General features: G+C 37.3%; 5 protein-coding genes across 6 annotated transcripts; 2 read left to right on the top strand and 3 right to left on the bottom strand.

Moving 5' to 3' along the window:
* Positions 1-2,018: 2,018 nt before the first annotated feature.
* LOC108076028 (uncharacterized) lies at positions 2,019-11,324 on the bottom strand. The gene is made up of 3 exons (XM_017168687.3): positions 10,943-11,324; positions 10,805-10,876; positions 2,019-2,407 (listed from the first exon to the last, which is right to left on the bottom strand). Exons 1-3 carry the CDS (start codon positions 11,115-11,117, stop codon positions 2,121-2,123), a joined length of 534 nt encoding a protein of 177 aa, XP_017024176.1. The 5' UTR covers positions 11,118-11,324; the 3' UTR covers positions 2,019-2,120.
* Positions 11,239-13,479, top strand: Cpr11A (Cuticular protein 11A). Its single transcript, XM_017168643.2, has 4 exons — positions 11,239-11,250; positions 11,957-12,171; positions 12,688-12,867; positions 13,041-13,479. Exons 1-4 carry the CDS (start codon positions 11,239-11,241, stop codon positions 13,339-13,341), a joined length of 708 nt encoding a protein of 235 aa, XP_017024132.1. The 3' UTR covers positions 13,342-13,479.
* A 2,802-nt stretch (positions 13,480-16,281) lies between these two features.
* Lamtor5 (Late endosomal/lysosomal adaptor, MAPK and MTOR activator 5) lies at positions 16,282-17,390 on the bottom strand. Its single transcript, XM_017168667.3, has 4 exons — positions 17,235-17,390; positions 17,122-17,183; positions 16,939-17,056; positions 16,282-16,883 (listed from the first exon to the last, which is right to left on the bottom strand). The coding sequence occupies exons 1-4, from the start codon at positions 17,267-17,269 to the stop codon at positions 16,802-16,804; spliced, it is 297 nt and encodes a 98-aa protein (XP_017024156.1). The 5' UTR covers positions 17,270-17,390; the 3' UTR covers positions 16,282-16,801.
* A 198-nt stretch (positions 17,391-17,588) lies between these two features.
* On the top strand, positions 17,589-20,210 carry deltaCOP (coatomer subunit delta). Its single transcript, XM_017168829.3, has 8 exons — positions 17,589-17,854; positions 17,990-18,029; positions 18,116-18,339; positions 18,403-18,839; positions 18,897-19,082; positions 19,149-19,462; positions 19,537-19,648; positions 19,711-20,210. Exons 1-8 carry the CDS (start codon positions 17,852-17,854, stop codon positions 20,006-20,008), a joined length of 1,614 nt encoding a protein of 537 aa, XP_017024318.1. The 5' UTR covers positions 17,589-17,851; the 3' UTR covers positions 20,009-20,210.
* An 863-nt stretch (positions 20,211-21,073) lies between these two features.
* On the bottom strand, positions 21,074-24,685 carry Gcna (Germ cell nuclear acidic peptidase). Of its 2 annotated transcripts, XM_017168810.3 has the most exons (6): positions 24,537-24,681; positions 23,072-24,482; positions 22,648-23,004; positions 21,964-22,591; positions 21,615-21,872; positions 21,074-21,554 (listed from the first exon to the last, which is right to left on the bottom strand). In XM_017168810.3, the coding sequence occupies exons 1-6, from the start codon at positions 24,582-24,584 to the stop codon at positions 21,260-21,262; spliced, it is 2,997 nt and encodes a 998-aa protein (XP_017024299.1). In that variant the 5' UTR covers positions 24,585-24,681; the 3' UTR covers positions 21,074-21,259. The 2 variants fall into 2 exon arrangements, with proteins under 2 accessions (XP_017024299.1, XP_070144057.1); XM_070287956.1 differs by having other exon boundaries at positions 23,072-24,685.
* Between the last annotated feature and the right edge of the window lie 77 nt (positions 24,686-24,762).

Raw genomic sequence — 24,762 nt, forward strand, 5'->3', positions numbered from 1 at the left:
AGTTATAATATCCGGAAATCAAGGATATATGCTATATATGGTGCCAGGTTTCTAGCCAGGATCTATATTTTTAAATGCTAATATTAAACTAATCAAAGATATTTAAAATTTAATAACTAATCCAAAAATGCATTAATTTTAATTCGGAAAGCAGTTCTGTGCTAGTTTTTTTGAAGGTAATAAATCTGCAAACAAAATTAAAATTTCTTTTAAAATAAAATTTTTGGTACATTTTTCGGACATTATTTAATATTTTAATCCCTTAAAAAAAGTTTTAAAAATTTTAGAATTTAAATTTCAAGCAGAGATGGCTAGATCGATTCGGCTGTTGATGCTGATCAAGAATATATATGATTTATAGGGTCGGAAATGACTCATTCAATGTGTTTTTAGCTTCTGAATGAAATAATAATACCCTCTATTAATCTAAAATATAAATAATAATTTTTGGAAAAATTAAATCTTAAAAATTAAATAACTAAGCCAAAAATGCATTAATTTAAATTCGGAAAGCTGTTCTGTGCTAGTATTTTTTAATTTAATCAATCTGAATACAAAACTTAAATTTTGTTTAAATAAAATTTTTGGTCAATTTTTTGGACATTATGTAATATTTTAATCCCTTAAAAAAAAAGTTTAAAAATTTTTAGAATTTTAATTTCAAGCAGACATGGCTAGATCGATTCGGCTGTTGATGCTGATCAAGAATATATATGATTTATAGGGTCGGAAATGACGCCTTCACTGTGTTTTTAGCTTTCGACTAAAACTTTAACAATTTTAATTATAAATAATACCAATTTGTATATATTATTATTTGTATTATAAAACAGAATCACCATATGATTCACAACTGATAAACAAAATGAGAACAAGGAAATATGGTGTTTAGCTAATCCCTAAAAATAATAATTTGTTTTTGGATAATCCCCACAAGATAGGGTCAACGATTTCCCTAATCAACTTAAAAATTCTCCCACGTCACGCTGTTTTTCAAAGTTTTTTTGGAAAACCAGAATTGTGCGTTCTGTTTCTATAATTCTTATGCGGTTTTAAAGTTGCTTTAATTTATGAACTCGACTCGGAAAGACATTTATAGCAATTTATCTGGATTTGGTTTATGGCTCTCAATTCCAATTCGCATTCGGATTCCGTTCGAAGATTAATTGGCAGCCGGCAGAGCTGTCAATTTTTAAATTGTTGCGCCTAAGTAAGCGGAAATATAGCTGTGCCTCGGATCACGATCGCTTTGCTATCTCATCGAAATGGACCTAAGACTTGGGGCTTGGATTGGGATTGGGATTGGTAATGGTGATGGTGATGGTGATGGTGATGCCAAGGCACCCACTCAGTAAAAATGGAGAAGGGGAACTGGATTTTGGCCATCTATCTAATGAAAGTCAGTCGTCGTTAATGGTCAAACGTGTTTGCTTCTCTATGGGCTTTATGGCCTGACACATCTACACAGTGGCTCTGAATAGTTTGTCTTTATATATATTTTAAAAATATATAAAGTTTCCAAAAAATACATTAATAAAATATTGAACATTTTTTTTTGAATATTTAAAAACTCCTATTATTTACCATTGAAACTTAAAATTTGAATAAAATGCACCTTAATGTACTTAATATAAACTAAAAATGTTTTTTTTTTTTAATTTTCTAGCATTTTAATGACAAAAATTATTATAGTTTTAAGTTTTAAGTTTTATATATTTTTCTTTATTAAAAAATATTATTAATGGCTTTTTTTGAATGAGTAAATTCTTTTATATACGACTGTCTTAAAGTGTAGTTTTTTACAAACTTTTAACATCGATTTTTATGACCGAAAAGTAGTATATTTATATAGATATAAAAAGCTCACCTATTTTCAATGTAACTGTAAATTCGGATTCTTTTAATATTAAATTTATTTCGATACAAAAGAAAGACTTCAATTTAATCCAAAAGAGAAAATGCAAATCTCGCTTTTGTTGTTGCTATTGCATTGCAGGAAATAAAAAGAATACCCCATAGCAGCTTTAAATAAATACTTTAATATTGAAACATATATTTTGAATTTGATCCATACACTATACGAAGGCCATACAAGGAGACTCGGAGAAATGTGTATCCTTTCAATCGTCATCATGGCCAGCCCCACAGCATCCACCTTCTTCGTCGCCACAGCATGGGCTGCAGGCAAGACAGGGACTCATCGCCAGGCCACAGCAGCCAAAGCACAGGCATAACAATGGCAAGCAGATAATGAGGAGGCAGCACAGCACCACCACAATAATAATCACGATAATCATAGACATTGCAGAATTGCCCTTTTTTGGCTTTTTCGTGGTGCGTCCCCCCAAGGGAGCAGTAGTAATCACCTGTACCGGTGTACCCTGCTGCCTTGCATCGCCGACATCCGCTTAAAAGTAGAATTTTATTCAAATAAGAAAAAAGGTTATTTAAGTTTACAAAAAAAAAAAAAAAAATATATATATATAAATCTATATAAAAATATAAAAAAAAATATATATAAATAAATAAATAAAAAAAATATATATATAAAATATAAAAAAATATATATAAAAATATAAAAAAATATATACAAATATTTAAAAAAAATATAAAATAAAATATATACAATATTTGTGTGGAAGATAACTAAGTTATATAGATTTATACATTTTTTTTATCGTTTTTACCTTAAATACTAGCCAAGGTTTATAATTATTGCCAGAACTGTGGACCCAAAACGTCTTCCTCCCGCAAACCGCCTTCCCCACCATTTTTAAGCCCTCCCCCCACACACACACACTCACAAGAAGCGCCTAATTTGCGAGTGCGATTCTCGTGCAGGTGCAAATTATGATGGGATCCGAAAAAGCACACAAAAAAAAAGAATCAATAAAAGCAATGGCAACAAAGCCAATAATAATTTATGGCCAAAAATCGGGGAATAAGCTAAATAAGCATTCAAAGAAGAAGACGAGCAGAAGAAGCAGGTTGGAAGTAGAGGGGGGCGGAAAGAGAATATGGAGAATAAGGTGCTGTTACTGAGGGGGCCAATTTGGGGCGACATGTGTAAGGGAGAGGGAGATAAGAAGATCAAAATCGGTTAGGCAGCAAAAAAAACAAAGCAAAAACAACACCTCCAGCACAGAAACAACAATCGAAAAAGCTGCGCATGCGCCGCACGCGTCTTCACACACATGCACACACACACACACTAGTGTAATATTGGCGCATGTATGTCTAACTGTACCCCACACGGCGCTCGACATGACATGACAAATGCGCACGCGCTCCCGCTCCAACACCTCAACCCAGGCCCCACTCTTGCTGCGAGAGAGAGAGGTAAAACATAGATGCGAGCAAACTAGCTATTTTCAAGCTAAAACTGGTTCAAAGGTAGGGTAATTATAAAAAGTGGCTAGTGATTGTATTTAATATTACAAATTAAATTAAAATAAAAAAAATTACATATAGTTTCTAACAAAAAAAAAAAGAAAAAGAGATGTAAAAAAACATTATTTAATAAAATATAAAATAAATTTAAAAAAAAATCAAAATATAGCTAGAAAAGCTCCAAAACAGTTGGCATTACTATCCCCCAGTTTTGTCGCCGAGTGGCATTGTGTGTGTTTACTTTTTGGTGGAGTCGCGCTGTCTGCGCTGTAAGCACTGGGAAGTGGAGCAAGTGTCTTCGCCGCGTATCGATTTTCTCACTCCGCCACGGGGGGTGTTCAATGGGATTAGGAATATTCAGATCAGAAACGATCCGTATATAAATATAGACTGGTATCTTTTTTTTCTCTCTCTCTCTCTCTCTCTCTCTGTGATTTATGCGCCTCGGAGGCCTGAGTGATTGATTCGTCTTTCAACTTAATTGAAAGACCGAGCAGTTGGTTGTTGGATCATTAAGCAATTTAAGAACTTGTTGATTTAGAGATTGAGGCGATAAATGATTGATTGGAAAGATAAATAATGCGGGACGGGACGCGGGAAGCGATAGGGATGCATTTAAAGCCGGATGGAAGAGGAGAGAGACTCGAAACGATTTTATGCCCATGTTAATCTTTATAATAAAGTTGTTTTTAATTTCTTTATCTCTGTAGTATCTTTTAATTTAGATGTTTATTCTTGTGAGCTTATTAATTTAATTTCTGGGGTTTTCCTAAAGCGAACTCCAGAGATTTATTAAACAAGATATGATGTCAATTTTTTTAGGGATTATTTAGTGGAAATATTTTCTATATTCCTACTAGATATTCAAAATAATAACCTTTATATCCAAGGATTATGATCTCCAAAGCTCAAAAATTTAATTCAAGTTAAATAAATCAAATGAAATTAATACCACGACATGATGATGATTGACACAGTTCCCCCCATCAATTGTTGCCCTTGGCACGGGTTTAGAGTGGACCCAAAAAACGGTTTTCCGAAATTTAAATTTGTATATTATACGTGTATAAAGTTTCTTTTATGCTTTGTGCTATTTTTAGGCTTTGTGCGCACAAAATGCTAACAAGCCAAAAAACGTTGAAAAATCATCTTAGGAAACCCGTTTGGTTTTTTTTTTTTCTTGACCGGATCTGAGCTTTAGCGGAAAACTCTGATAAGTTATTAAATAAACAAGTCGTAAACTCGAACTGCGATTACGAACTATTAATTAGATGGGACGAATTCGAATTTCGGCATAAGAAACTAAAACTAAAACCAAATCCAAGTCCAAGTTCTTCTTAGGATTCTGGGCCCGAAGATTTATACTCCCTATAAAACGTTAATGGAATTAGTGAGGCAGAGTTAATTGAATGATGGCTTAAATGGTGACAGCTTCACTTTTATGCTTCGATTTTGAATTTCAACGGGTTTCATCGGGATCTCTGGGGTGGTGTCACGCCTCGGGAGCGTTGTCTAGCCTTGATCTAGAATAATTCCGAGCCGATACAGTGGGTATCAAAAGCATAAAATAAGTTTTGTTTTATTGAAGTAAAGCTTTATATTTGTTTCATGTTAATGTTTGTATTTTATTCATTTTGATTGTCTTTTTAATACTTAAAAAATATGTATTTATTAAAATTTAGATATTATAAGATAATATTTATTAAAATTTAGATATTATTAAATATTATAAAATAATATTTGTTTTAAAAATTTAATTAATTTTTATATATATTTTATTTATTTAAATTTCACAAAGAACACAGCCTAAAAACCATAAAATGCAAACATGTTTAATTTTTTGTATTTATTTAATAGGTTTCTTGTTGCTAAGGCAATTATTTAAATATCAGAAAATATCCCGATTGTCTCATCTAAAAGCGGCAGACGTAATAAAATAATACAATGAAAGGCCTAAAGAGCTTTTCGATTTAATATCACATTTAATTATATTAAACAAAATACTCTCAACTGCTGGAGAACACGTTTTGTGACCATTAAAATATATATACTCAATTTAAATATATATTTATTCAATTTAATTCTAAATCGAGATAAACTTTTTCACTCGCAAAATATTATTATTAATTGCAACCAGTTCTAATTAATAATTGAATAAAATTAACAAAACTCAGACTGAATTATGGGAACTGAAGGCGGTGTCTTTACTTTCATTTTATGGCACCTTTACGCAATGAAACGCACTGTATAAAGGAGCCAGCGAGACATTCGGACAAAATAAATAAAGAAAACTGGTCTTAATTATACAAAATTCGGCAGAAACTAAAAAAAAATGGTCAGAGGGAGACGGACGGAGAGACAGATAACTTTACGTTTTGGGGTAAAAGCAAAACGTGTTTAGCTTTCTATTTAAACTATGCAAATTCGCATTGATTATTTATTTCTTGGCTCTGTGGCAACAAAAAAAAAAATAATAAAATAAAAACTAAGACCCTCTAGATCGAATTAAAAAATAGGAAAAAAAATAGAAGAGTGAAAAATAAATATAAAAAAAAATCTGTAGAAAACAGCCATAAAAAGGAGCGTTTCGATCGCTCAGGTGGAATATGCATAACCGGTCAAAGAACCGACAGAATCAAGAACCTGATCCCAACTCGATTTAGTTGGTTTCGGATTTGATTTTGGTTTTGGGTTCTGGACTCGCGAATCGAGTATTTCCTTAAGTTGCCCATAAAATATGATTTAGCCACATATTATTTATGGCCCGCAACCAGATCTTCTGATTCAGAACGTGCAGCCATAACTGATTTTTAATATTCCATTCAGATTCAATCACGCCCTGGGACATGCTCCACTAATGACAGCCCCCGCTAGCTCTCTAGCCCCGAACTTGCTTCTCTTTTTTTTTTGTATTTTTGTATTTCGCCAAAATAATAAAATCAAATTAGGGGCGTTGTCATCCATCGCCGCGCCACCTACAAGAATTAATATGCATAATTCCAGGGGGTTGGCTCTGTTGAATAATAATAATAATAGTCTAGATATAGCTATAAATATATATATATATAGTATACACGATATAGCACATGCCCCGATGCAAATGAGTTGGATTAACGGACGGAATTGGATCTCTGAACTAGTTCCTTAAGGAGACTAGTAGTAGTAGTGATCCGGTGGTGATGGCCAGATTTATGATACCTCCCGGTCCTTATGAGGGGCGCTCAACACGGCACCGGATCTGCATATCAATAGATTAATAGATATGCACACTGATAGATAGCTGCTTAATTTGATCAATAAATTGCACATACATACTATAGAATATTGTGTATAATAAAGAAACTAATATACCATCTAGGGTTATGAATTGAGATCAGGAAAGTTGTTAGAAATAAATACGGTATGATTTGTATTTGAAATCAAATTTTGCTAGTTTTTTTTAGATGTTATAACAGAAAAAGTTTATTAATAAAATAAAGGATTCGTCTAAGCTCTTGACGGCCGAGCAGGGACTCGAGAAGAAGGTCCTTTTATCAGAGTGACTGGTTATTATATTAAAAATATAAATAACTTATAACTGAAGCAGTTTTTTTATCAATGAAATATTTAGCTAGAAGTATCTAATAGATACAACCTTAGTCCAATTCGCTAAGCGAATCTATCTATCAGGAAAATATATATAGAAGTATTTACATAGATTAGTCTTCCTTTCATTCTTTACCCAAGGACAAAGCCTACTTTTTGGGATTCAATGAATGGATTTTTCGTTTGTATTTTTCCCATGCTTGGTAATGGCTTCAGGAAGTCTGCCTTGGCGATGAACCCCCGCTGTCTCATCTTTAATCAAAGTCCCATTTAATGACTGTTCGCATGCCGGTCAAATTTAGGGCCTGATTTCAGTGTCTGTTTTTGTATGGTTTTACATATTTTCCCCCCTAATTTTTAGTTGTTTTTACATCATCATCGCAAAACTCTCAAGGGCAAGAAGAAAAGAAGGAGAGAACCGAATTGATTCGGTTCGAATCGAATAGAAGCGAGTGGAACAGAACTAAATGTTTTGGTTTCTTGGAAATCTCGTTTCTGTCTCCTTATAATTGCTAATTTATTTATTTATTTTATATTCTTTTTTTTTCGTCCAGCTCTTTCTTTATTGTTTTGCCTAAGCGCTACGTGGGGGAAAAATAAACAGAGAAACGAACAAAATGATCACGCATCATGGGGTTTTTATATACTCTAAGAAGGATTTTACACAAGATAAAGAGAGTTATTTTATTCCTGATGATTAACATTTATTGTGAAACTTTATTGAATATTAAACTAAAGAAAATATATTAAAATTCTTAAAATACTTTTATAAAATAATATGTGCTGTAACTAATTTAAGGTATTTAGAATATATTTTCATTATAATAAATTTTAAAAATATTTCTTTAAATTATAAAAACTAAAAGAAAAACACATCTCTTTTTTTTTTGTTATAAATTTAATATTAATAAATTTAATTTGTTATAATTTTAATAATAGAGACCAGCAAAAACCCCAAGTTAGTGATAATACCCCATTAAAAATTAAGCAAAAATCAAAGATTCGGCAAAATTCAAAGCGAGCTAGGCGAAACGAGGGAACGTTGGGGGCTGGCTGCGTAACAAGTTGTTCGATCTGTTAATTTGGCAAAGAAACCACATCGACATCGCAATAAAATTCAAAGAAAAGAAAAAAAATAAACACGGCTAAATGAAACACTTTCTTTTCGCTATGCAAATGGCAAATGTAAAGCAAAACAATAAATATTAAATTAATGGTAATTAATGCAGGCAGCTGCAGGCTTTTACCTGGAATTAAAAGCTAACCAAAGCGATGACAATTAATGGGGTGACAAGATGAGTCAGTAGTTGATGGGGATCTGATCTCGTATCCAAGAGCCATATAGCCACTCCCTCGAACACGTTTGGGTCCTAAGTGAGACATCAAGATCGAAGACAAAAACCTAAGACTCAAGAGGCTCTTTTAGAGACTCTTGGTGACCGGGGCGTGTGCAAGTATGCATAACAAATGCGATATTGAAGACGAAACGCTTATTTTCCAAGGTAGCCTTACCATCATCTGGTACCATCTCATCTCGGCTCTCTGACAAGCCGCTGAAATGGCCAAAAACGTTTTCATTAAAGAACCAGAAGAGTCTCAGACCGAATGCGATGAAAAATGAATGCCGTGCGGCATTCGTTTAAGTTATTAAGCATAAAACTTAAATTAGAGGCACCATTAGCGATTATCATTAGAGCTGCGTGTCCGGTCCGGTTTCGATTCCCCCACAATCTTATCTCCTCGAATTTATTACTTTCAATTTTTTGTGTTTTTTTTTTCTGTTTTATCGATGGGAAAAAGCATCATTTGATTGTTGTCGGTCCTTTACCCATAATCGAAAAACTTTTGTTTTTAGAACTGGAAATCTTGGGGATTTTATATCACAGAGAGTTCTAGGAATCAAATAATAGATGGATTTCCTTCCAAAAATAATTGATTTAAGCAAATATTGTGACAGTTAGTGTGCTAAAATTTAAAAAAAATAAGTTCATTAGCACGAAATAATTGATTGCAATTTTGTGACAAACACTTTATGGAAATATTAATATATAAGGGTATAGAAAAAATAGTAAACAAAAGGATAAAGGCTTTTTCTTAGCGCCCTCAATGATTTTCTCCTGCAAATATTTGTTTTACAAATTATTTAACAATTAGCTTGATTGCAATTTGAACATAAAAACACTTTAATACCCTCAGTTAATTAATTAGATACTGGAATATGAATAAATATCATTAGGAAAATGAGAAAGGAAGGCTTTAAAAAGCAACATAAACATTTATGGTCATTTATTGTGGGTCATTTAAAGTTGAAACCGATTTCGACAAGGCTGTGTCTTGTCCACCACTCTCGGAAGAATGAATTATAGAAAATAAATCATTGGTAAATAGAGCCATTAGTGGGGGTTACCCATAAAGTATATGCAAATTGAGGGAAACGATGAAAAGCTACCGAAAATGACCCTGCTGAATAGTATTTCTTATTCTATTTGTATTTCTCATATTTAAGTATTTATGTTAAGCCCCACCAGATTCCGACAGACACTGATCCGCCAGAAGAACTGGCGGCATTTTGATAAATTTGATAAGCCAGAAATCGAGTCGAATCGAAACGGAACGGAATGGAGCGGAGCGGAAAGACTAATTAAGCGAAGGCTGAACGAGACCTGACTAAACAGATTGCATTAACATATAGAGAATACTATATCTTATCAGAAGATTCACAGTAGAAGATTCACAGAAGAAGATTCACAGAAGAAGATTCACAGAAGAAGATTCACAGAAGATTCATAGAAGAAGATTCACAGTAGAAGATTCACAGTCTGCAGAGCGAAGAATCATTCAGGTCTTTGGATCATGGATCATGGATCTTAAGATTGGATCTCAAACTGGTCGCCCCGAAAAAATACATTGTCGTTAATCGTGTATCAACGCATATTTTATCGGTAGTATATATTTTATATACTATCGTCTATATATATTTTGTATATTCCATGCTTTATAAAAAATTAACGCAAATTTAAATTTACGCACATGCACACACACACACACACGTACACTGCGATCGAAGACTGAAAAAAAAAATTGATCATTAAACGTGTATGCTAATTTGATGATGGCGGTTTTCTAATTTTGTTGCCCAGAAACCAGATTTCTATGCTGCGATCAGTCTCCGTCAGCAACGAAAGGCGGACTCTTCCCCCCCTAGAAGCCGAGTCAACTGAATCTTCTGCCCAGAAGAATTGGCCCAAGATGAGGCCCTAAAATTGTTACATCTTTTTCGCAGATTGATGGTGGTGCCCCAAGTCCCCCGTTCCCTTGAAAAGTTGACAAACTTTGGCTTTATTTTCAGGGGTTCTAAGTGGCCAAGAATTGAGGCACACTGGTGCGAAATATATTTGCGTTAAGTTATAACGCAATATAAAAAAAATTAAATTTTTAAATTTAACTATTATAATATTTGCTAATTTTATTTGCGGGTTAGAAGGTTGATAGATAAATTTTAAAATTTATTAAAAATTAAAAAGATTTTTTAAAAATATTTATGTACTTAACTAAAACATAAAGAACAACTTAATAACGATAAAAACTTAATAAGGTCCAAATCTCTGTAACTAAAATTATTTACAATTAAAATTAACGTACAAAAAACAGAAATATTTAATTTATATTTAAGATATTAATACCTTATATTTTTCTTAATATTAAAAAAAATAATATTAACAAAATGAATATATAAACAGAAAATAAAAAAAAGTTATATAATATATAAAATATTTTATACTATACTTTTGTTATAAATAATAGATTTTTGTTTAAGACTTTTACTTACCTCTAGCCATAATGCCATCTTCCGTGAAATTTTGCACTTCAAATTGCTGTATTGTAACCGATTCCTCTACCGCTTTTTCAATATTAAATACAAATTATTAAATTAATTTTTTTAAAAGCATATTATTGTCTAAGAAACCTTCTTCAGTGTGGCCACTGTGCATCGACTTCGACACCGACTCCTCCTCGGTTCGTTGTCCGGTTTCCAATTCAGTTTTTGCCGCTGCCTCAGTCGACGTCTCTGCCGACGGCATTGGCTGCGTCGCCGCTAGCGTCGCAGCCAAGATGATATATAAGGAAACAAGAAGTCGCATCGTTTGTATTTATTTGCTAGAATCTGTGAGCATCGGAACTGACCACCGCTACCACCAACCTCCGACTTGGAAAAACCATAAATAGTCCTCGTACCGAATTTTGTTTTTTTCGCAACACAATATGAAGACTTTTGTAAGTGCCAAAAAAAAAACAATAATAATATAACGAAAAATTGTTGGACTAGAAACTACACACACAAATTCGTAACAAAACTTTCCAAGGAAACTATGTTACATTTTTTTTTTACTGTGTGATAAGAAAAGAACCAAGGATCAAGTGAAAGTGCTAAAAAATATTTATATGAAAAGTGTGAGGATTCGGAAATAATATTCTTCGTATTGAGCCTCAGATCACCTTGAGAGACAAGCCCATCATCATCATCATGACGAATGACAAATATCGAGACCCATTATGATTAGTGCCTGCAAACCGAAATAAAATCGAAGAAAAAAAAGAACAAATCTCTGTTTAAACACCCAGAAATCACCGTCGAAAAACGCGCGAGACACAGCGACGCGACTCGCGCGCGACTTTGATTAATTGCTTTGCTAATGCAAAAAATGCAAAAAATGCAAAAAATGCTAAATACTTGAATACAAAATTATAAATATAAAATATATATAAACCATACATATAACACTGTATAAAGAGCACCAAGGAATGTCCTAGTTAACAGTGCAAATCAGTTGTTGAACTCTTGAAAGTGCTCCTTGGCGCTTTTCAAAGTTTGAAAAATAATTCTTAACTAATAGATTTTTTTAGTTGCCTCAGCAATCCTTAAATATTTTTAAAAATATATATTGCTTTAGTATATAATTTTAATAATAATTATTTGCAGCTGATCCTGCTGGGTTTCGCTGCTCTGGCCGCTGCCGATGTCAAGCACCTGACTGACCGCAATCTGGACCTATTCAAGTATAATCCCAGCGATATCTATACGCTGCCCGAGGATATTGACGATGACAAGCCGGCGGTTCAGTTCAGCGGTGATGTGATGAAGGCCAAGACCGAGAAGCTCCAGAACTACAATTCCGGCAAGAAGTTCAAGTTGGAGTGAGTATATGCCCTATAAACCGTAAAGCTTTCTTTACGATTTACAATATATTTTTAAAATAATATTTAAAATTTTATGCATACAAATATCCTTTGAACTTGAAACTGAATTCAATTTAGCTAGAAAGTAAAATCATTTAATAAAAACTTAATTTACTTAATGTCTTCATTAAGTGATTTCTATTTAAGCTATAAATATAAGTAGCCAGAAGCTGAAAGTTTAAATTTTAAAGAAAATATTACCAAGCCCCAGTGTTTTTTTTAGTAATTTTCATTTAAATATATGGGAATATCTACCCAATATTTTCTTATATTTTGTTTATAAATACGAAAAAATCCTGAACATATATATTTCATATTTTATATATTTATATTTATTTTTAATATAATTTGTATAATTTACATATTTTTTATATATTTATTTTTATATTTTTTATATAATTTGTATAATTTATATATTTTTTGTAACTTTATTTATAATTTTTTCTTTCCTTTATTTTCTCAAAAAATCTTTAGACTGAAGACCCAGAACGGCATCGAGGTGAGCAGCGTGGGCAAGCTGAAGGACGACAAGACCTTCGTGGTGAGCGGTTCCTACTCCTTCACGGGAGCCGATGGCAAGCGCTACAAGACCCGTTATACCGCCGATGAGTTCGGCTACCATCCCATCACCGAGCTGGATCTCGATATTCCCGAGTGAGTATATTAACAATATTTCTTAATTTTAAGGTTTTTTTTTATTTAAAAAATTTTACAAAAATTATTTATTTAATTTTAAAAAAATTTTAAATTATTATTTATCTATTATTTGTGATTTAAAATAAAATATAGAGTCCAATAATTAATTATCCAAAATTCCATAATTTCAGGCCCCAGCCCCTGGCCGCCGCCGGACAGCGCCAGCCTGTGGATGCCAGCAGCCTGCTGGGCAACAAGAACCGCTTCCAGTTCCTGCAGCAGCACCTTGACGCCGACCAGGGACCACTGCGGGGCAGTGGCCAGAGCGGCGATGACTACAGCTACACGCCTCAGCAGGGCGGAGCCAATGGTCAGCTGTTTGGTGCTCCCTATGGCAGCTCTGGTGTTGCAGCCTATGGCAATGGCTACGATTACCAGCCCCCTCAGACGCCTCTGGTGACGCCGTCGCGCCAGTATCTGCCCGTGGCATAAGGTTGCCATCTCTAAAAAAAAAATAAAATATAAAAATACAAAAAATATACCTTTCCCCAGACTCCCAAACCCTACCCTGACCTTTCCCCAGCTGCAAGTATTTAGTTTTTAAGTGCAAAACTCCAACAACAACAACAACAACAGGCAAAAACAAAGAAAAAATCACAGCAGAGATAGCGAAAAAAAAATTTTTTTTTTTTTATCATTTTTTAGTGTTATACACGGAGCACAATTTTTATATATGATATTATACCTATATACACGGATATATGTTATATATCACACTCACACACACACAAAACACACACGCACACAAAAAACAAAAACACAAAATACACACACAACCTCCGACAAAGAAAAAAGACACACACACAAACGAATCTATGTATATACACTGAGTGATATTAGTAGTAAATAAAATGGCTAAACTAACGATCAAAAGTAAATGTTTTCATTTTTTGGGGGATTCCCTAGAGTCCAAAATGAACTTATAGTGGCTTTTAATAATTATATTAATTCACTAAAAATTTGTTATTCAATCTCTCTCTTTAGATTATGTTAAATTTTAAATAAAAAATAAATTTAATAATAATAATAATACAAAAATAATTAAACTAAATCATTGAATTATTATAATAATATATAAATAAACCACATAATTAAATCATAAATCAAAAAAAAAAAATGAAAAGCTGTTAAGCTCTGTGTAATTACCTTTTACCCTTTTGTAGGGCATTATATTTTTAGTTAGAAGTTGACAATGCAGTTAGTGAAATTTTATATAAATAAATAAATTATTTAGTGTTTTTCATTTAGATTAGTGTTCATTTCTCTGTACAAATAATTTCTAGTATTAGTTTACAGCCAAGCAATCAAAACAGACAGCAACTGAAATTTACAATCCACAAATGTGGATCGTATTCCGGGATCTACTCTCCGTGAGAGAGCAGTTTTGTTTCGTTTGTTTTACATTTAAGTTTCAAGGGCAAGGATTAGAAACACAACAACTAACAAGAAAAAGAAGAAGAGAGCAGAGCAAATGACGCGCTCTCGCGAGTGTTTGCTTAAAATAACGGTACATAAGAAAACATGCAACAATGAACAAAAACAGAAAGACAGAAAAACAAAATAAAGTAAAGCAAAATGGATTACCTTAACTCGCCCGTTGTTTGTAGCTTCCAAACTTTAATATTCGTTTTCTCTTTATCTTCTACAAATTTTCACAACAAAAAACAAAACAAAAATCAAATAATAATTAATTTAATGCAAATCACTGGCACTTTTTCACCTAAAAAAAAAAATAAAAAAGACGTAAGTTTTTTGCCCGTTTTCCACCATTTTTCTTACACTTTTCTCCGCTTCGCTTTTGACGATCAAAGCAAGAAGAAGAGCTCGAAAGGCAGAGACCAACGGGACTTCACAGGACGGACACTTGGCAGTCGCATTGCCTCCCTCGCACTTACACTTGCACAGTAAAAAAAATCTAAAAAAAATAAAAACGCTCTGCTCTACGCTTCCCGAGCGTAGATTTTACCGCCATTCGTTCGAATTTATGTTTTTCACAACGCGACGATGTTTTTCCGCACTTTTCCAATCGTTTTTTCACGTTCTTAATCCGTTTTCGCAGGAGCATGCGTTTTCCGACTGTACAATTTGCGTGCGAAAGCGAAAATGAAATAACAAAATGGTGGAATACTGAGGAGTCTCCACTGGAGACTGCCAAAAAGGTAAGCGGCTAGCGGCGAGAGAGAGACTCTCCAATCCTTCAGCGAAAATGGCAATGCCAACGAACGAAGGATGAAAGGAACGAAGGAAGCACGATCCGCTTAATTTTTACTTTTAATTGACGCTGTATTATCTGTTCAAGTTGTATACCAGCGCTCCTTTTCCGACTGAATTGCATGGCTAATTGGCATTTACTTGCACAGCAAAAAAAAATTTTAAAAAAACTAACGACTCTTCGCTTTTCGAGCATAGATTTTTCCGTCTGTCCTTCGGATTTATGTTTTTCACAGCGCGACGAGGTTTTTCCGCACTTTTCCGATCCTTTTTCAACGTTTTTAACGCGTTTTCGTAGGAGCGCGTATTTTCCGACTGTACAACTTGTCAGCAAAAGCGATAATGCAAAAAGAAATGGCGGAATACTGGAGAGTCTCCTGTGGAGACTGCCAAGCGTCTCTCTCTAATCCTTAAGCTGGCAATGCCAATGAGCGAAGGATGGAAGCACAAAAAAAAAAAACGAAAAAATAAAACTGAACGGATCTACGCTTGCCAAGCATAGATTTTTCCGCAATTCGTTTGGATTTATGTTTTTCACAGCGCGACAAGGTTTTTCCGCACTTTTCCGATCGGTTTTCATCGTTTTTTAACCCTTTTTCGCAGGAGCTCCCGTTTTCCGACCGAACAACTTGTGAGCAAAGGCGAAAATGCCAAAAGAAATGGCGGAATACTGGAGACTGCCAATAAATGGTAAGCTGCAAGCGGCGAGAGAGCGAATGTCTCTCTCTCTCTCTCTCTCCTTTATTTGTATCCTGTTAGTTTTTGATTGGTTTTAAATGATCCAATTGCAAACTGCAAGGTTATACAAACTTGGGAGTGCCAAATAAGGCTAATTTTAAAGCCTAAAAGCATGCTGTTAAACTTTTAACAAAACTTAGTCTCGATATGATTTGATCGCAAATATTTTAGTGTAATATACATATACAAAAATGCTGATTAAAGTATCTTTTTAGGTATTTTATTTATAAATAATTGTATATAAATTATACATTATTTATATAATAACGTAATCATGTTTATAAATTATAAATTATTTAAATAGACCTTATAAATAAGGAGCAATTCTTCCTATTGATTTTAAATCAGAAGTTTAGTCTTACTTTAAAGATCATTATTGCCCAAAATAAAATAGCCCTTAATTTATAAATAAATTAAGTAATATCGATTATACATAATGCATGTTTATTTGAAGAATTAAGACTTTGATTACTTATTAACAGATGCTTTTGAACTGACTGCTGGTGGCTATGAAAGGCAGCTTTATGGATATACTTCATTCTAAAGCTTGCTTCTGGTATCGCCTCTGATCGCTGTCAAGCAAGGTTCCGCCTCAAAGGAGAAAGGTTTCCTACAGCCAAAACAAAAACCTTTGCTAACAAATTGAAATTCAAAGCCAAATCCTCAGTCTGATGTATACACTCGCAATCACTTAAGCTCTATATATATGTGCAAGTATAGTATATATGGCGTTGGATTAACAGCTTGTGCTTAATGCATAGTGTTTAATGCTTAATGGCTACGCGAATCGTACAAAACGAGAGACAAATGTAACAGCGAGAGGCGAGGCTGGGCGCATCGTGGAAGATATTTGTATATATATAGATATAAGTAGTCATCGGTACTTTTGACTTGTTTATTTGGCCTGAGAGTAGCGCTTGGGAGGCCTCACCAGCTCCTACTGTTAGTTACCAGTCGCCGAGTTTGCAGTTAGCTGTTTAAAGATCACCGCCGTGATTCTGCCATCGTTTTTGATGACACACCGCCTGCAAGGGTTTAAATATAATTTAATTGTTAAAAAGTAAAGTAAAATGTACGTACTTGTTGCCACTGTACAGGCAAATGGTGGCCGGAACTGTGCTGTTTGGCTCTAGTTTGGCCACCTGCTGGGCAATGGCCATTCCTATGCCGGATACATTAGGATCGATGTCGCCCTTAGCTAAAAAGGATCAGTTGCTTAAAAGATATATACACATAAATATCTCCTTGGGAAAGAAAACTCACCAACCAGGCACAGGCCCTGACGATTGGCCACCAATGCTCCCACCGTGTCCGGTCGCGCAGCCCTACAAATGAGTTTAATTAATACATATTTCCAACTTTATTGGCTTGCCTACGTATCCATCAACACCTTCTCCAGTTGGGTTTCCATGGTCAAGGATGTTAGATTCACTAAATTTAATAAAAAACAAAGCAAAAAACCAAAACAATGATATTTGTGAGGGGACCAGTGTGACCGGTCGATGCAAGTGTTGAAAATACCAGAAAAAATACCGATTTATTTATGTTTACTAGCTAGATGGTCTATTTATCGATGACATTCGCTTATTTCCCGTCAGATCGGACTTTTTTATGTTTCTTTTATTTGTTCCGCTTTATTATATATAATATGTACATCAAGTTAGAGTTTAAAAAATCCACAAAAATTAGTAACACTTGTTTTAAGCAACAACAACCGTAACATTATTGAATTGATGTTTTTGCTGCCTAATTTCCTTTAAAGTTTTTAGCTATTTCACCGCCTGCAGTGTCACCTAAAAGTTGGCCACACTGGCCACCGCGCACCGTAAACATCGCCAGAACCGAACACGTCAGCTACGCGGATTTGATTAACAAAAAAAACGGTTTGTTTGTGGATAGCGCAACCCGGAAAACCGATTGATCTGTTGCAGCCTCCGTCCACGTTAGCATCCTTATCCGCCAAGTATTTCTGTGGACCCAAAGCTGCTTCAAAATGGTAAGAAAGCGGTAGACTTGCGGCAGGCACACACCACGACAAGCACATAACACGACACGCACACACACGTCGGCGCTTATCGGAAATTGCAAAATATTAATAAAAGAAATCGTAACCCCTCCCTCCCCCTGACAGGTACTCATCGCTGCGGCAGTCTGCACCAAGAATGGCAAAGGTGAGTGGAGAATAGCATTAAGATCCTGGAGAGAGGATGAATATCTACTAACACACACACAAACACGCACACTCTCTCCTTTGTAGTGATTCTGTCACGTCAGTTTGTGGAGATGACGAAGGCACGCATCGAGGGTCTGCTGGCCGCCTTTCCCAAGCTAATGACCGCCGGCAAGCAACACACCTACGTGGAAACGGACTCGGTGCGCTATGTCTACCAGCCAATGGAGAAGCTTTACATGCTGCTCATTACCACAAAGGCCAGTAATATACTGGAGGATCTGGAGACGCTGCGTTTGTTCTCCAAAGTGGTGAGTAGGGCTAAGAGCTTAGAAAGAACCCAGCTCACAAGGATTATCATATCTGCTCCTTAGATTCCCGAGTATAGTCACTCTTTGGATGAAAAAGAGATTGTGGAGAATGCCTTTAATTTGATCTTTGCCTTCGATGAAATCGTGGCCTTGGGCTACCGGGAGAGCGTCAATCTGGCCCAGATCAAGACCTTTGTGGAGATGGACTCGCATGAGGAGAAGGTCTATCAGGCGGTAAGGCAGACCCAAGAGCGTGAGGCACGCCAAAAGATGCGCGAAAAGGCCAAGGAGCTGCAGCGTCAACGCATGGAGGCCAGCAAACGTGGCGGTCCCTCAATGGGCGGTCGCAGTGGTGGCTTTAGTGCCGATAGCTTTGGCAGCAGCAGCGGCGGCGGGATGGGCAGCAGCTCTGGTGGCATTAGTGGGGTATCCTCCTCCTCAAGTGGCGGTGGCGGCATTACCTCCATTGATTTGGACAGTTCCAAGTCCAAGGTGGCAGCGTAAGTAAAGGTTCTTACCTGCTTTTCGGTGACCTTAATCTTTGGTTTCCTTTGTAGAAAACCCACTTCACGCAATGCCCTTAAGTTGGGTGGCAAATCCAAGGATGTGGACAGCTTTGTGGATCAGCTAAAGAGCGAGGGCGAAAAGATAGCCAATCTGGCTCCAGTGGCTCCGGCTGCGGCCAGTGCCAGTGCAGCAGCAGCAGCAGCCAAGGCCATCTCGGCGGATATACATAGAGAGAGGTGGGGTTCTTAAGCTTTTTTAAAGAATTTTAAACTTATATATTTTCCTCGGTTTCCCCTTTTAAGTGTGCATCTAAAGATTGAGGACAAGCTGGTGGTACGCCTGGGACGCGATGGTGGGGTCCAGCAGTTTGAAAACTCTGGCCTGCTAACTCTACGTATTACGGACGAGGCCTATGGCCGTATCCTAATGAAGCTATCGCCGAATCACACACAGGGCCTGCAGCTGCAGACGCATCCCAATGTGGACAAGGAGCTGTTCAAGTCAAGGAACACCATTGGTTTAAAGAATCTGGGCAAACCGTTTCCCCTTAACACCGATGTGGGTGTGCTCAAGTGGCGTTTTGTCTCGCAGGATGAGTCGGCCATTCCATTGACCAGTAAGTGGTAGTCCCCCTCCCCCGACTTGCCTTCTCTCTTTCTCTGTTCTCATGATGTCTCTTTCTTTTTCCAGTCAACTGCTGGCCATCGGACAATGGAGAAGGTGGCTGCGATGTAAATATTGAATATGAACTGGAGGCCCAACAGCTGGAGCTGCAGGATGTGGCCATTGTTATACCCTTGCCGTGAGTTTAAACTTGATTCTTAACCTTAACAAAAGCTTATATATCATTTTTTTCTCTACCAGAATGAATGTCCAACCATCGGTGGCCGAATATGATGGCACCTATAACTATGATTCACGCAAGCATGTCTTACAATGGCACATTCCCATCATTGATGCCGCCAACAAGTCTGGTTCCATGGAGTTTAGCTGCAGTGCCTCCATACCAGGCGATTTCTTTCCCTTGCAGGTCTCGTTTGTCTCAAAGACACCATATGCTGGTATTGCTGCCGAGGATGTTGTCCAGGTGGACAATGAGACGGCGGCTGTGAAGTATTCATGCGAATCGATATTGTTTGTGGAGAAGTACGAGATCGTGTAGAAAGGGGCCATGGCCATCTCTCCCCCCTAAAAGTAGTACATAAATAATACATATAAAAAAACACTAGAAATCCATATGTTCTTTTTCTGTTAAAGATTATTTTTACACGAGGCAAAAAAAAAAACAAACAAAAATTATTCCAAATGAGAGGTTCATCATCGAAGGAAAAGCTATTAAATAAAACTTATTTTGTGCACTCCCAGGCGCTGCGTCTAACGGTATACATATATATATATATATTAAAATAAATGAATTGAAAGGCAAAACAATCTTCCATCTTTTGATACGTTTATAATTTTAATTAATTTAATTTATTAAATAAATAAAGTCGGGGAAAATGATAAAAAAAATTTTTTTCATAAATTTTTAAGGGATTAAAATATTCAATAATGTCCAAAAAAATTTACCAAAAATTTTATTCAAAAAAAAATAAAAATTTTGTATGCTTGAAATTAAAATTTTAAAATTTTTTCATAATTTTTCAAGTGATTAAAATATTAAATACTGTAAAAAAAATTGACCGAAAATTTTAATTAAAAAAAATCAAAATTTTGTATGCTTGAAATTAAAATTCTAAAAATTTTGCATAATTTTTTAAGGGATTAAAATATTAAATAATGTAAAAAACAATGTACCATAAATTTGATTTAAAAAAAATAATTAAATTTGTTATGCAGATTTATTAAATTAAAAAATACTAACACAGAACAGCTTTCCGAATTAAAATTTATGAATTTTTAAATGAGTTACATATTTTTAAAACGGGGATTTTTTACCAAAAATAAATTTAAAAAAAAAAAACAGAATTATACCATTTTTTTTTTTTAATTTTTAAAAAAATTGTAAAAAAAATTTAATTTAAAAGGAAATGCAATTTCAATATAAAAACGAACGAAGAACAGATTTTCCGAATTAAATAAACTTTTTTGGCTGAGTAAAAAATCTATTAAATTAAATTATTAAATCTCTTAAAAAATCAATTAAAAATGTTGGCCCCCTAAACCCATGCAAACTACAAATAATTAAAATAATTAAATATAAAATATAAACGCAAATATATATTTTTTTTTTCAGTGCTCTCGTATTTATGTTAAAAAACATTTTCACTGTCATTTCATTTTGGTCACAGCGACCTTAGTCCGTAAAAACTTAAAATTAAACTTGATTTCTTTGCAAAGAAAAGTGAGAATAAAAAACAAACACATTAACTTACATATAAAATACCTATATATATATATGTCTAGTGTCCAGCTAGTCGTCCAGTGTGAGCGTTTGGACGCGACTGGCGATCGACGCCGCCTCCCCTTCCTTCTGCTTGGCATACTCCACGCCAAGGAGCCGCATCACCTGGGCGGCTGTCAGGTGATCCTGTTTGAACTTTTGAAAGTTATCCTTGACAAATTTGGCAAAGCCCTTGGCCTCGCCCGCCGGCGTGGACACAGTGTTGCCCTGTTTATCCTTTTTGTTCAACAAAAGCGTGATGGGACCTCGGCAAAGACGACAGCGTAGATTCTCCACCTTACGCGAGCGGGAGTGGGCATGGGAGCTGGTAGAAACCCAAGAGATGTTGGCAGGGTTTAAAGGGTATAAACTATCGTTTACTTACGAGGTATTGCAGCTCATGCACTTGTAGGTGTACTTGAACTCGATGCTGTAGTTGTGGCACACCTTGATGGGCGGCAGGTCTGGGAACTTGTCATTGGCCCGCTTGGCCCACATTTTCCAGACGCGTCCATGGCCACCCTCGCCATTGAATACCCAGGCGGCGGCATGGCACAGCTCATGGATGAGGGTACAGCGCAGGCGATCGGCTGTGGTTAGCACTTTGAGGCTTAGCTCTACCACGCTGCTGCGCTGGTTGAGTCTGGAGGAGATTAGGAGAGGAGTATGTGTATAATTGATGCTGATCAAGAATATATAAACTTCACACATAATATAAAAAAAAGGAAACCCACTTGCGCTTATTCATGCATCTTCCGGCTGTGTTGCGCAGCAGCTTCGACCAGGTGAGAGGCACATCCAGTTCGTTGTTGAACACCTGGGCATTGAACAGCTTGTAGAGATGCTGGGCCAGCAGCTCCTTGTTCTTGGCGAAGTTCTCCCTATAAAAGTAGGCCTCGTTGTCTGCCTTCTCACGGCTTACTTGACCCTCGAGGGATTTGAGGAAGCTGCATTTGCCGCCGTTGCCCTTTTGGATCTGGCTAGGCTGCACTGCCTCCTTTTTCTTTCTTGTTGAAGACTTGGGCGTGGCCTTATCAAAAATCGATTTCCCCTTGTTTAAATCCGTTTCTCCTGGCTTAACTATGCCCAGATTTCGTTTGACCTCCTGCAAACGCTTGTGAACCGGCGTCCCTGGCAAATAGTCATTCTCCAGCTCATCCAGCATATCCAGATCCAAGGCCTTGGCCACAATCTCACGCGCCTCATTGTCATCTTCATAGCCAGCATTGGGTGTAAAAAGCTGACGGCGTGTGGTAGTCTGTGGCGCAGGAGGCGGAGGAGGAGGTGTGGCTGGTAATTTGAGCTTGCTGGTGGCGCGACAGGAACGCAGGATGTCATCCAGGCGGCGATGGATTTTGGGAGCTGTAAAAAAAAACAAGAGTTTAAGTTAAGTTCAACTTGACGAATCTTTTTCTTACACTGAGAATCCTCCTCCTCCTCATCGGGATTGCTTATCACCTCCACCTCATCCTTGGTCAGGTCCAGGTAGGTCAAATCCTTGTCTTGAGCTTTTTTTGGCCTGCTCTTGATGCCTGAATCACTGGAGCTGGACTCACTGCCCGTGTAGGTGGCATCTGCATCTTCATCATCGGAGGCATCGGTGCCGCTTTCAGAGTCTATGAGCGCACGCCAGCGTTCTTCATCCACATGGTTGGTGCGGGCACGTGGCGGGTGACGTGGTCGCCTTTCCGTTTGGACAGCTCGCAGGGGAGGCTGAGGCGGCGGCAGGTGTGTGGAGTTCAAGGGCGTTTGATTTGTGCGCAAAGGTCGGGTAACTAAAGGTTAAAGAGAGATTCATTTTTAGGAGGAGAATCACATAAAAGGAGAGTTTCTACTTCTTACATATACTAAAGTCACCCAGGAGACTCTCATCCACTGGCTTTGGTCGCGCCGGCTGCCTCTTTTTGGTGGTGGTGGTGGCTGCCGGCTGCCTCTTCTTCTTGGTGGTGGTGGCTGCCATCGGCGCCTCGAGATTCCTAGGCTTTAGAGGCTTTCTCTGGCCGCCACTGCCACTGGAACGTTTTAGGGTACGTATTACATCCGGTGTTTGCCAGGATTCACCATAAAGCTGATTGAGCAGCCTTTCGGCTTGGCTTAGGAACTGCTCATCCTCGGAGGCATCGCCAGAGGAGGAGATTAGGGATTTTTGATTCTGTTTCAGCTGCTTTTGCTCTTGAACCTCCACCAGCTCGGAACTAAGCTTTCTTTGAGCCTGGTCCTGCTCCTTCTCCTGCTCTTCTTCCTCCCCAGAACTCGAGTAGCCGGTGGGTATGCTGATCTTGATGTTGATCTTGGCTGAGATATTGATGCTGCTCACCTGCACCGAAGGGGTTTCATAGTTGCCTGAGGAGGAGGAGGAGCTGGAACTAGGTCTCAGGGGAGAGGCTACAGGTACAGCTTCAGCTTCACCTTCTTCCTCTCCTTCGCTGCCCGTTTCTGGAATCTCAATGGACTCCTCTGGTATAGGCTCATCCTCCTCCGCCTCCTCATCCTGCAGCGTGGAGTTCAGTTCTGTATCATTCCCGGCCAGCCGCTGGCTTATACTCTTAATTTCCGGACTCTCCGGCTCCAGGGACTGGGAGCTCAGTGTATTGGCCTCGGTGGCATCATCCGCCAGTCGCTTGCTACTGTCCATGTCCAGGACTGTGTCATCATCTGCCAGCCGTTTGCTGCTGTCAATAGGTCTTGGTGGCTGCTCCCAATCCTCGTCCGTATGGGGCGTTGTCATGGATTCAGTGTCGGCCAAAGCTATCTGGGAACGTCGCCTTGCCGAGTAGGAGGAGGCTAGGGATGAGGGTGGTGTATGGTCACCCACATGGCGCTCCACATCCCTTAGAAAAGCCTCAATGCGTTGGACTTTGTCGCTGGTGAGGATTGATTGTGGGGCCGGTTCTGGCTCCCGTTCGCTGACAGCCATGCTGTCGGGCTCGGGATCGGCCTGCTCCTGGTCCTCATCCTCGCTGGTATCGGAGATGGTGATGGCGTCATCTTCCTCCGTTGTGGAGGATATACAAATGGAGACCTGCTGCTGCTGTTGCTGCTGCTCCTGCTTGGAGTGCATTGTCAGGTGGCTTACGCTGGCGGAGAGCTGCTCCACATCAACGTCTGTATTGGCACTTAGCTGCAGGGCATCCATATAGTCGGAGCCATCCAGTTGCTCCGTCTCCAAATTGTCGCGCATGGCTAATGCTTCTTGGGGTAACTGCTGCTCCTGATCTTGTTGTGGCTCCCGTTCCCTCTGCTGTGGTCGTTTCTTGTGGGAGGATAGCGTCAGTTTTGAGAATTTCTCATTCAGGGGCACAGTTACTTTGTTCGGATCGATCGCCCGGAATAGCTTATACTTATGATCGGCCATCTTGGTGGCGTCGTTGGCCTCCTAACGGTAATTTTTCACTCGGATTATGCTATAAGCGCATTCGCCAATTGCCCAAAAAGGGAAAAAAACAACAAATAAACAGTTGGAATTCCTTTGAAAAACAAAAACAAATACGAACCGAGTGCGCGTCTTTAGCAGGGTTGCATCTGGCGCCTAT

Source organism: Drosophila kikkawai, chromosome X, assembly GCF_030179895.1.
Source record: "Drosophila kikkawai strain 14028-0561.14 chromosome X, DkikHiC1v2, whole genome shotgun sequence".
Classification (NCBI taxonomy): Eukaryota; Metazoa; Arthropoda; class Insecta; order Diptera; family Drosophilidae; genus Drosophila; species Drosophila kikkawai.

Coding starts and splice junctions, on each gene's coding strand:
- LOC108076028 (XM_017168687.3), bottom strand. CDS start 11,117: ATGCGACTTCTTGTTTCCTTATATATCATCTTGGCTGCGACGCTAGCG. Junction 10,877..10,942: donor CAGTGGCCACACTGAAGAAG/GTTTCTTAGACA, acceptor ATATTGAAAAAG/CGGTAGAGGAATCGGTTACA. Junction 2,408..10,804: donor AGATGGCATTATGGCTAGAG/GTAAGTAAAAGT, acceptor TCTACTTTTAAG/CGGATGTCGGCGATGCAAGG.
- Cpr11A (XM_017168643.2), top strand. Junction 12,172..12,687: donor GGCAAGAAGTTCAAGTTGGA/GTGAGTATATGC, acceptor AAAAATCTTTAG/ACTGAAGACCCAGAACGGCA. Junction 12,868..13,040: donor CTGGATCTCGATATTCCCGA/GTGAGTATATTA, acceptor CCATAATTTCAG/GCCCCAGCCCCTGGCCGCCG.
- deltaCOP (XM_017168829.3), top strand. Junction 18,340..18,402: donor TGCGTTTGTTCTCCAAAGTG/GTGAGTAGGGCT, acceptor TCTGCTCCTTAG/ATTCCCGAGTATAGTCACTC. Junction 19,083..19,148: donor GCGGATATACATAGAGAGAG/GTGGGGTTCTTA, acceptor TCCCCTTTTAAG/TGTGCATCTAAAGATTGAGG.
- Lamtor5 (XM_017168667.3), bottom strand. CDS start 17,269: ATGGAAACCCAACTGGAGAAGGTGTTGATGGATAC. Junction 17,057..17,121: donor TCAGGGCCTGTGCCTGGTTG/GTGAGTTTTCTT, acceptor GATCCTTTTTAG/CTAAGGGCGACATCGATCCT. Junction 16,884..16,938: donor TGCCTGTACAGTGGCAACAA/GTACGTACATTT, acceptor AAACCCTTGCAG/GCGGTGTGTCATCAAAAACG.
- Gcna (XM_070287956.1), bottom strand. CDS start 24,584: ATGGCCGATCATAAGTATAAGCTATTCCGGGCGATCGATCCGAACAAA. Junction 22,592..22,647: donor GGAGGAGGAGGATTCTCAGT/GTAAGAAAAAGA, acceptor TTTTTTTTACAG/CTCCCAAAATCCATCGCCGC. Junction 21,555..21,614: donor TGCATGAGCTGCAATACCTC/GTAAGTAAACGA, acceptor GGTTTCTACCAG/CTCCCATGCCCACTCCCGCT.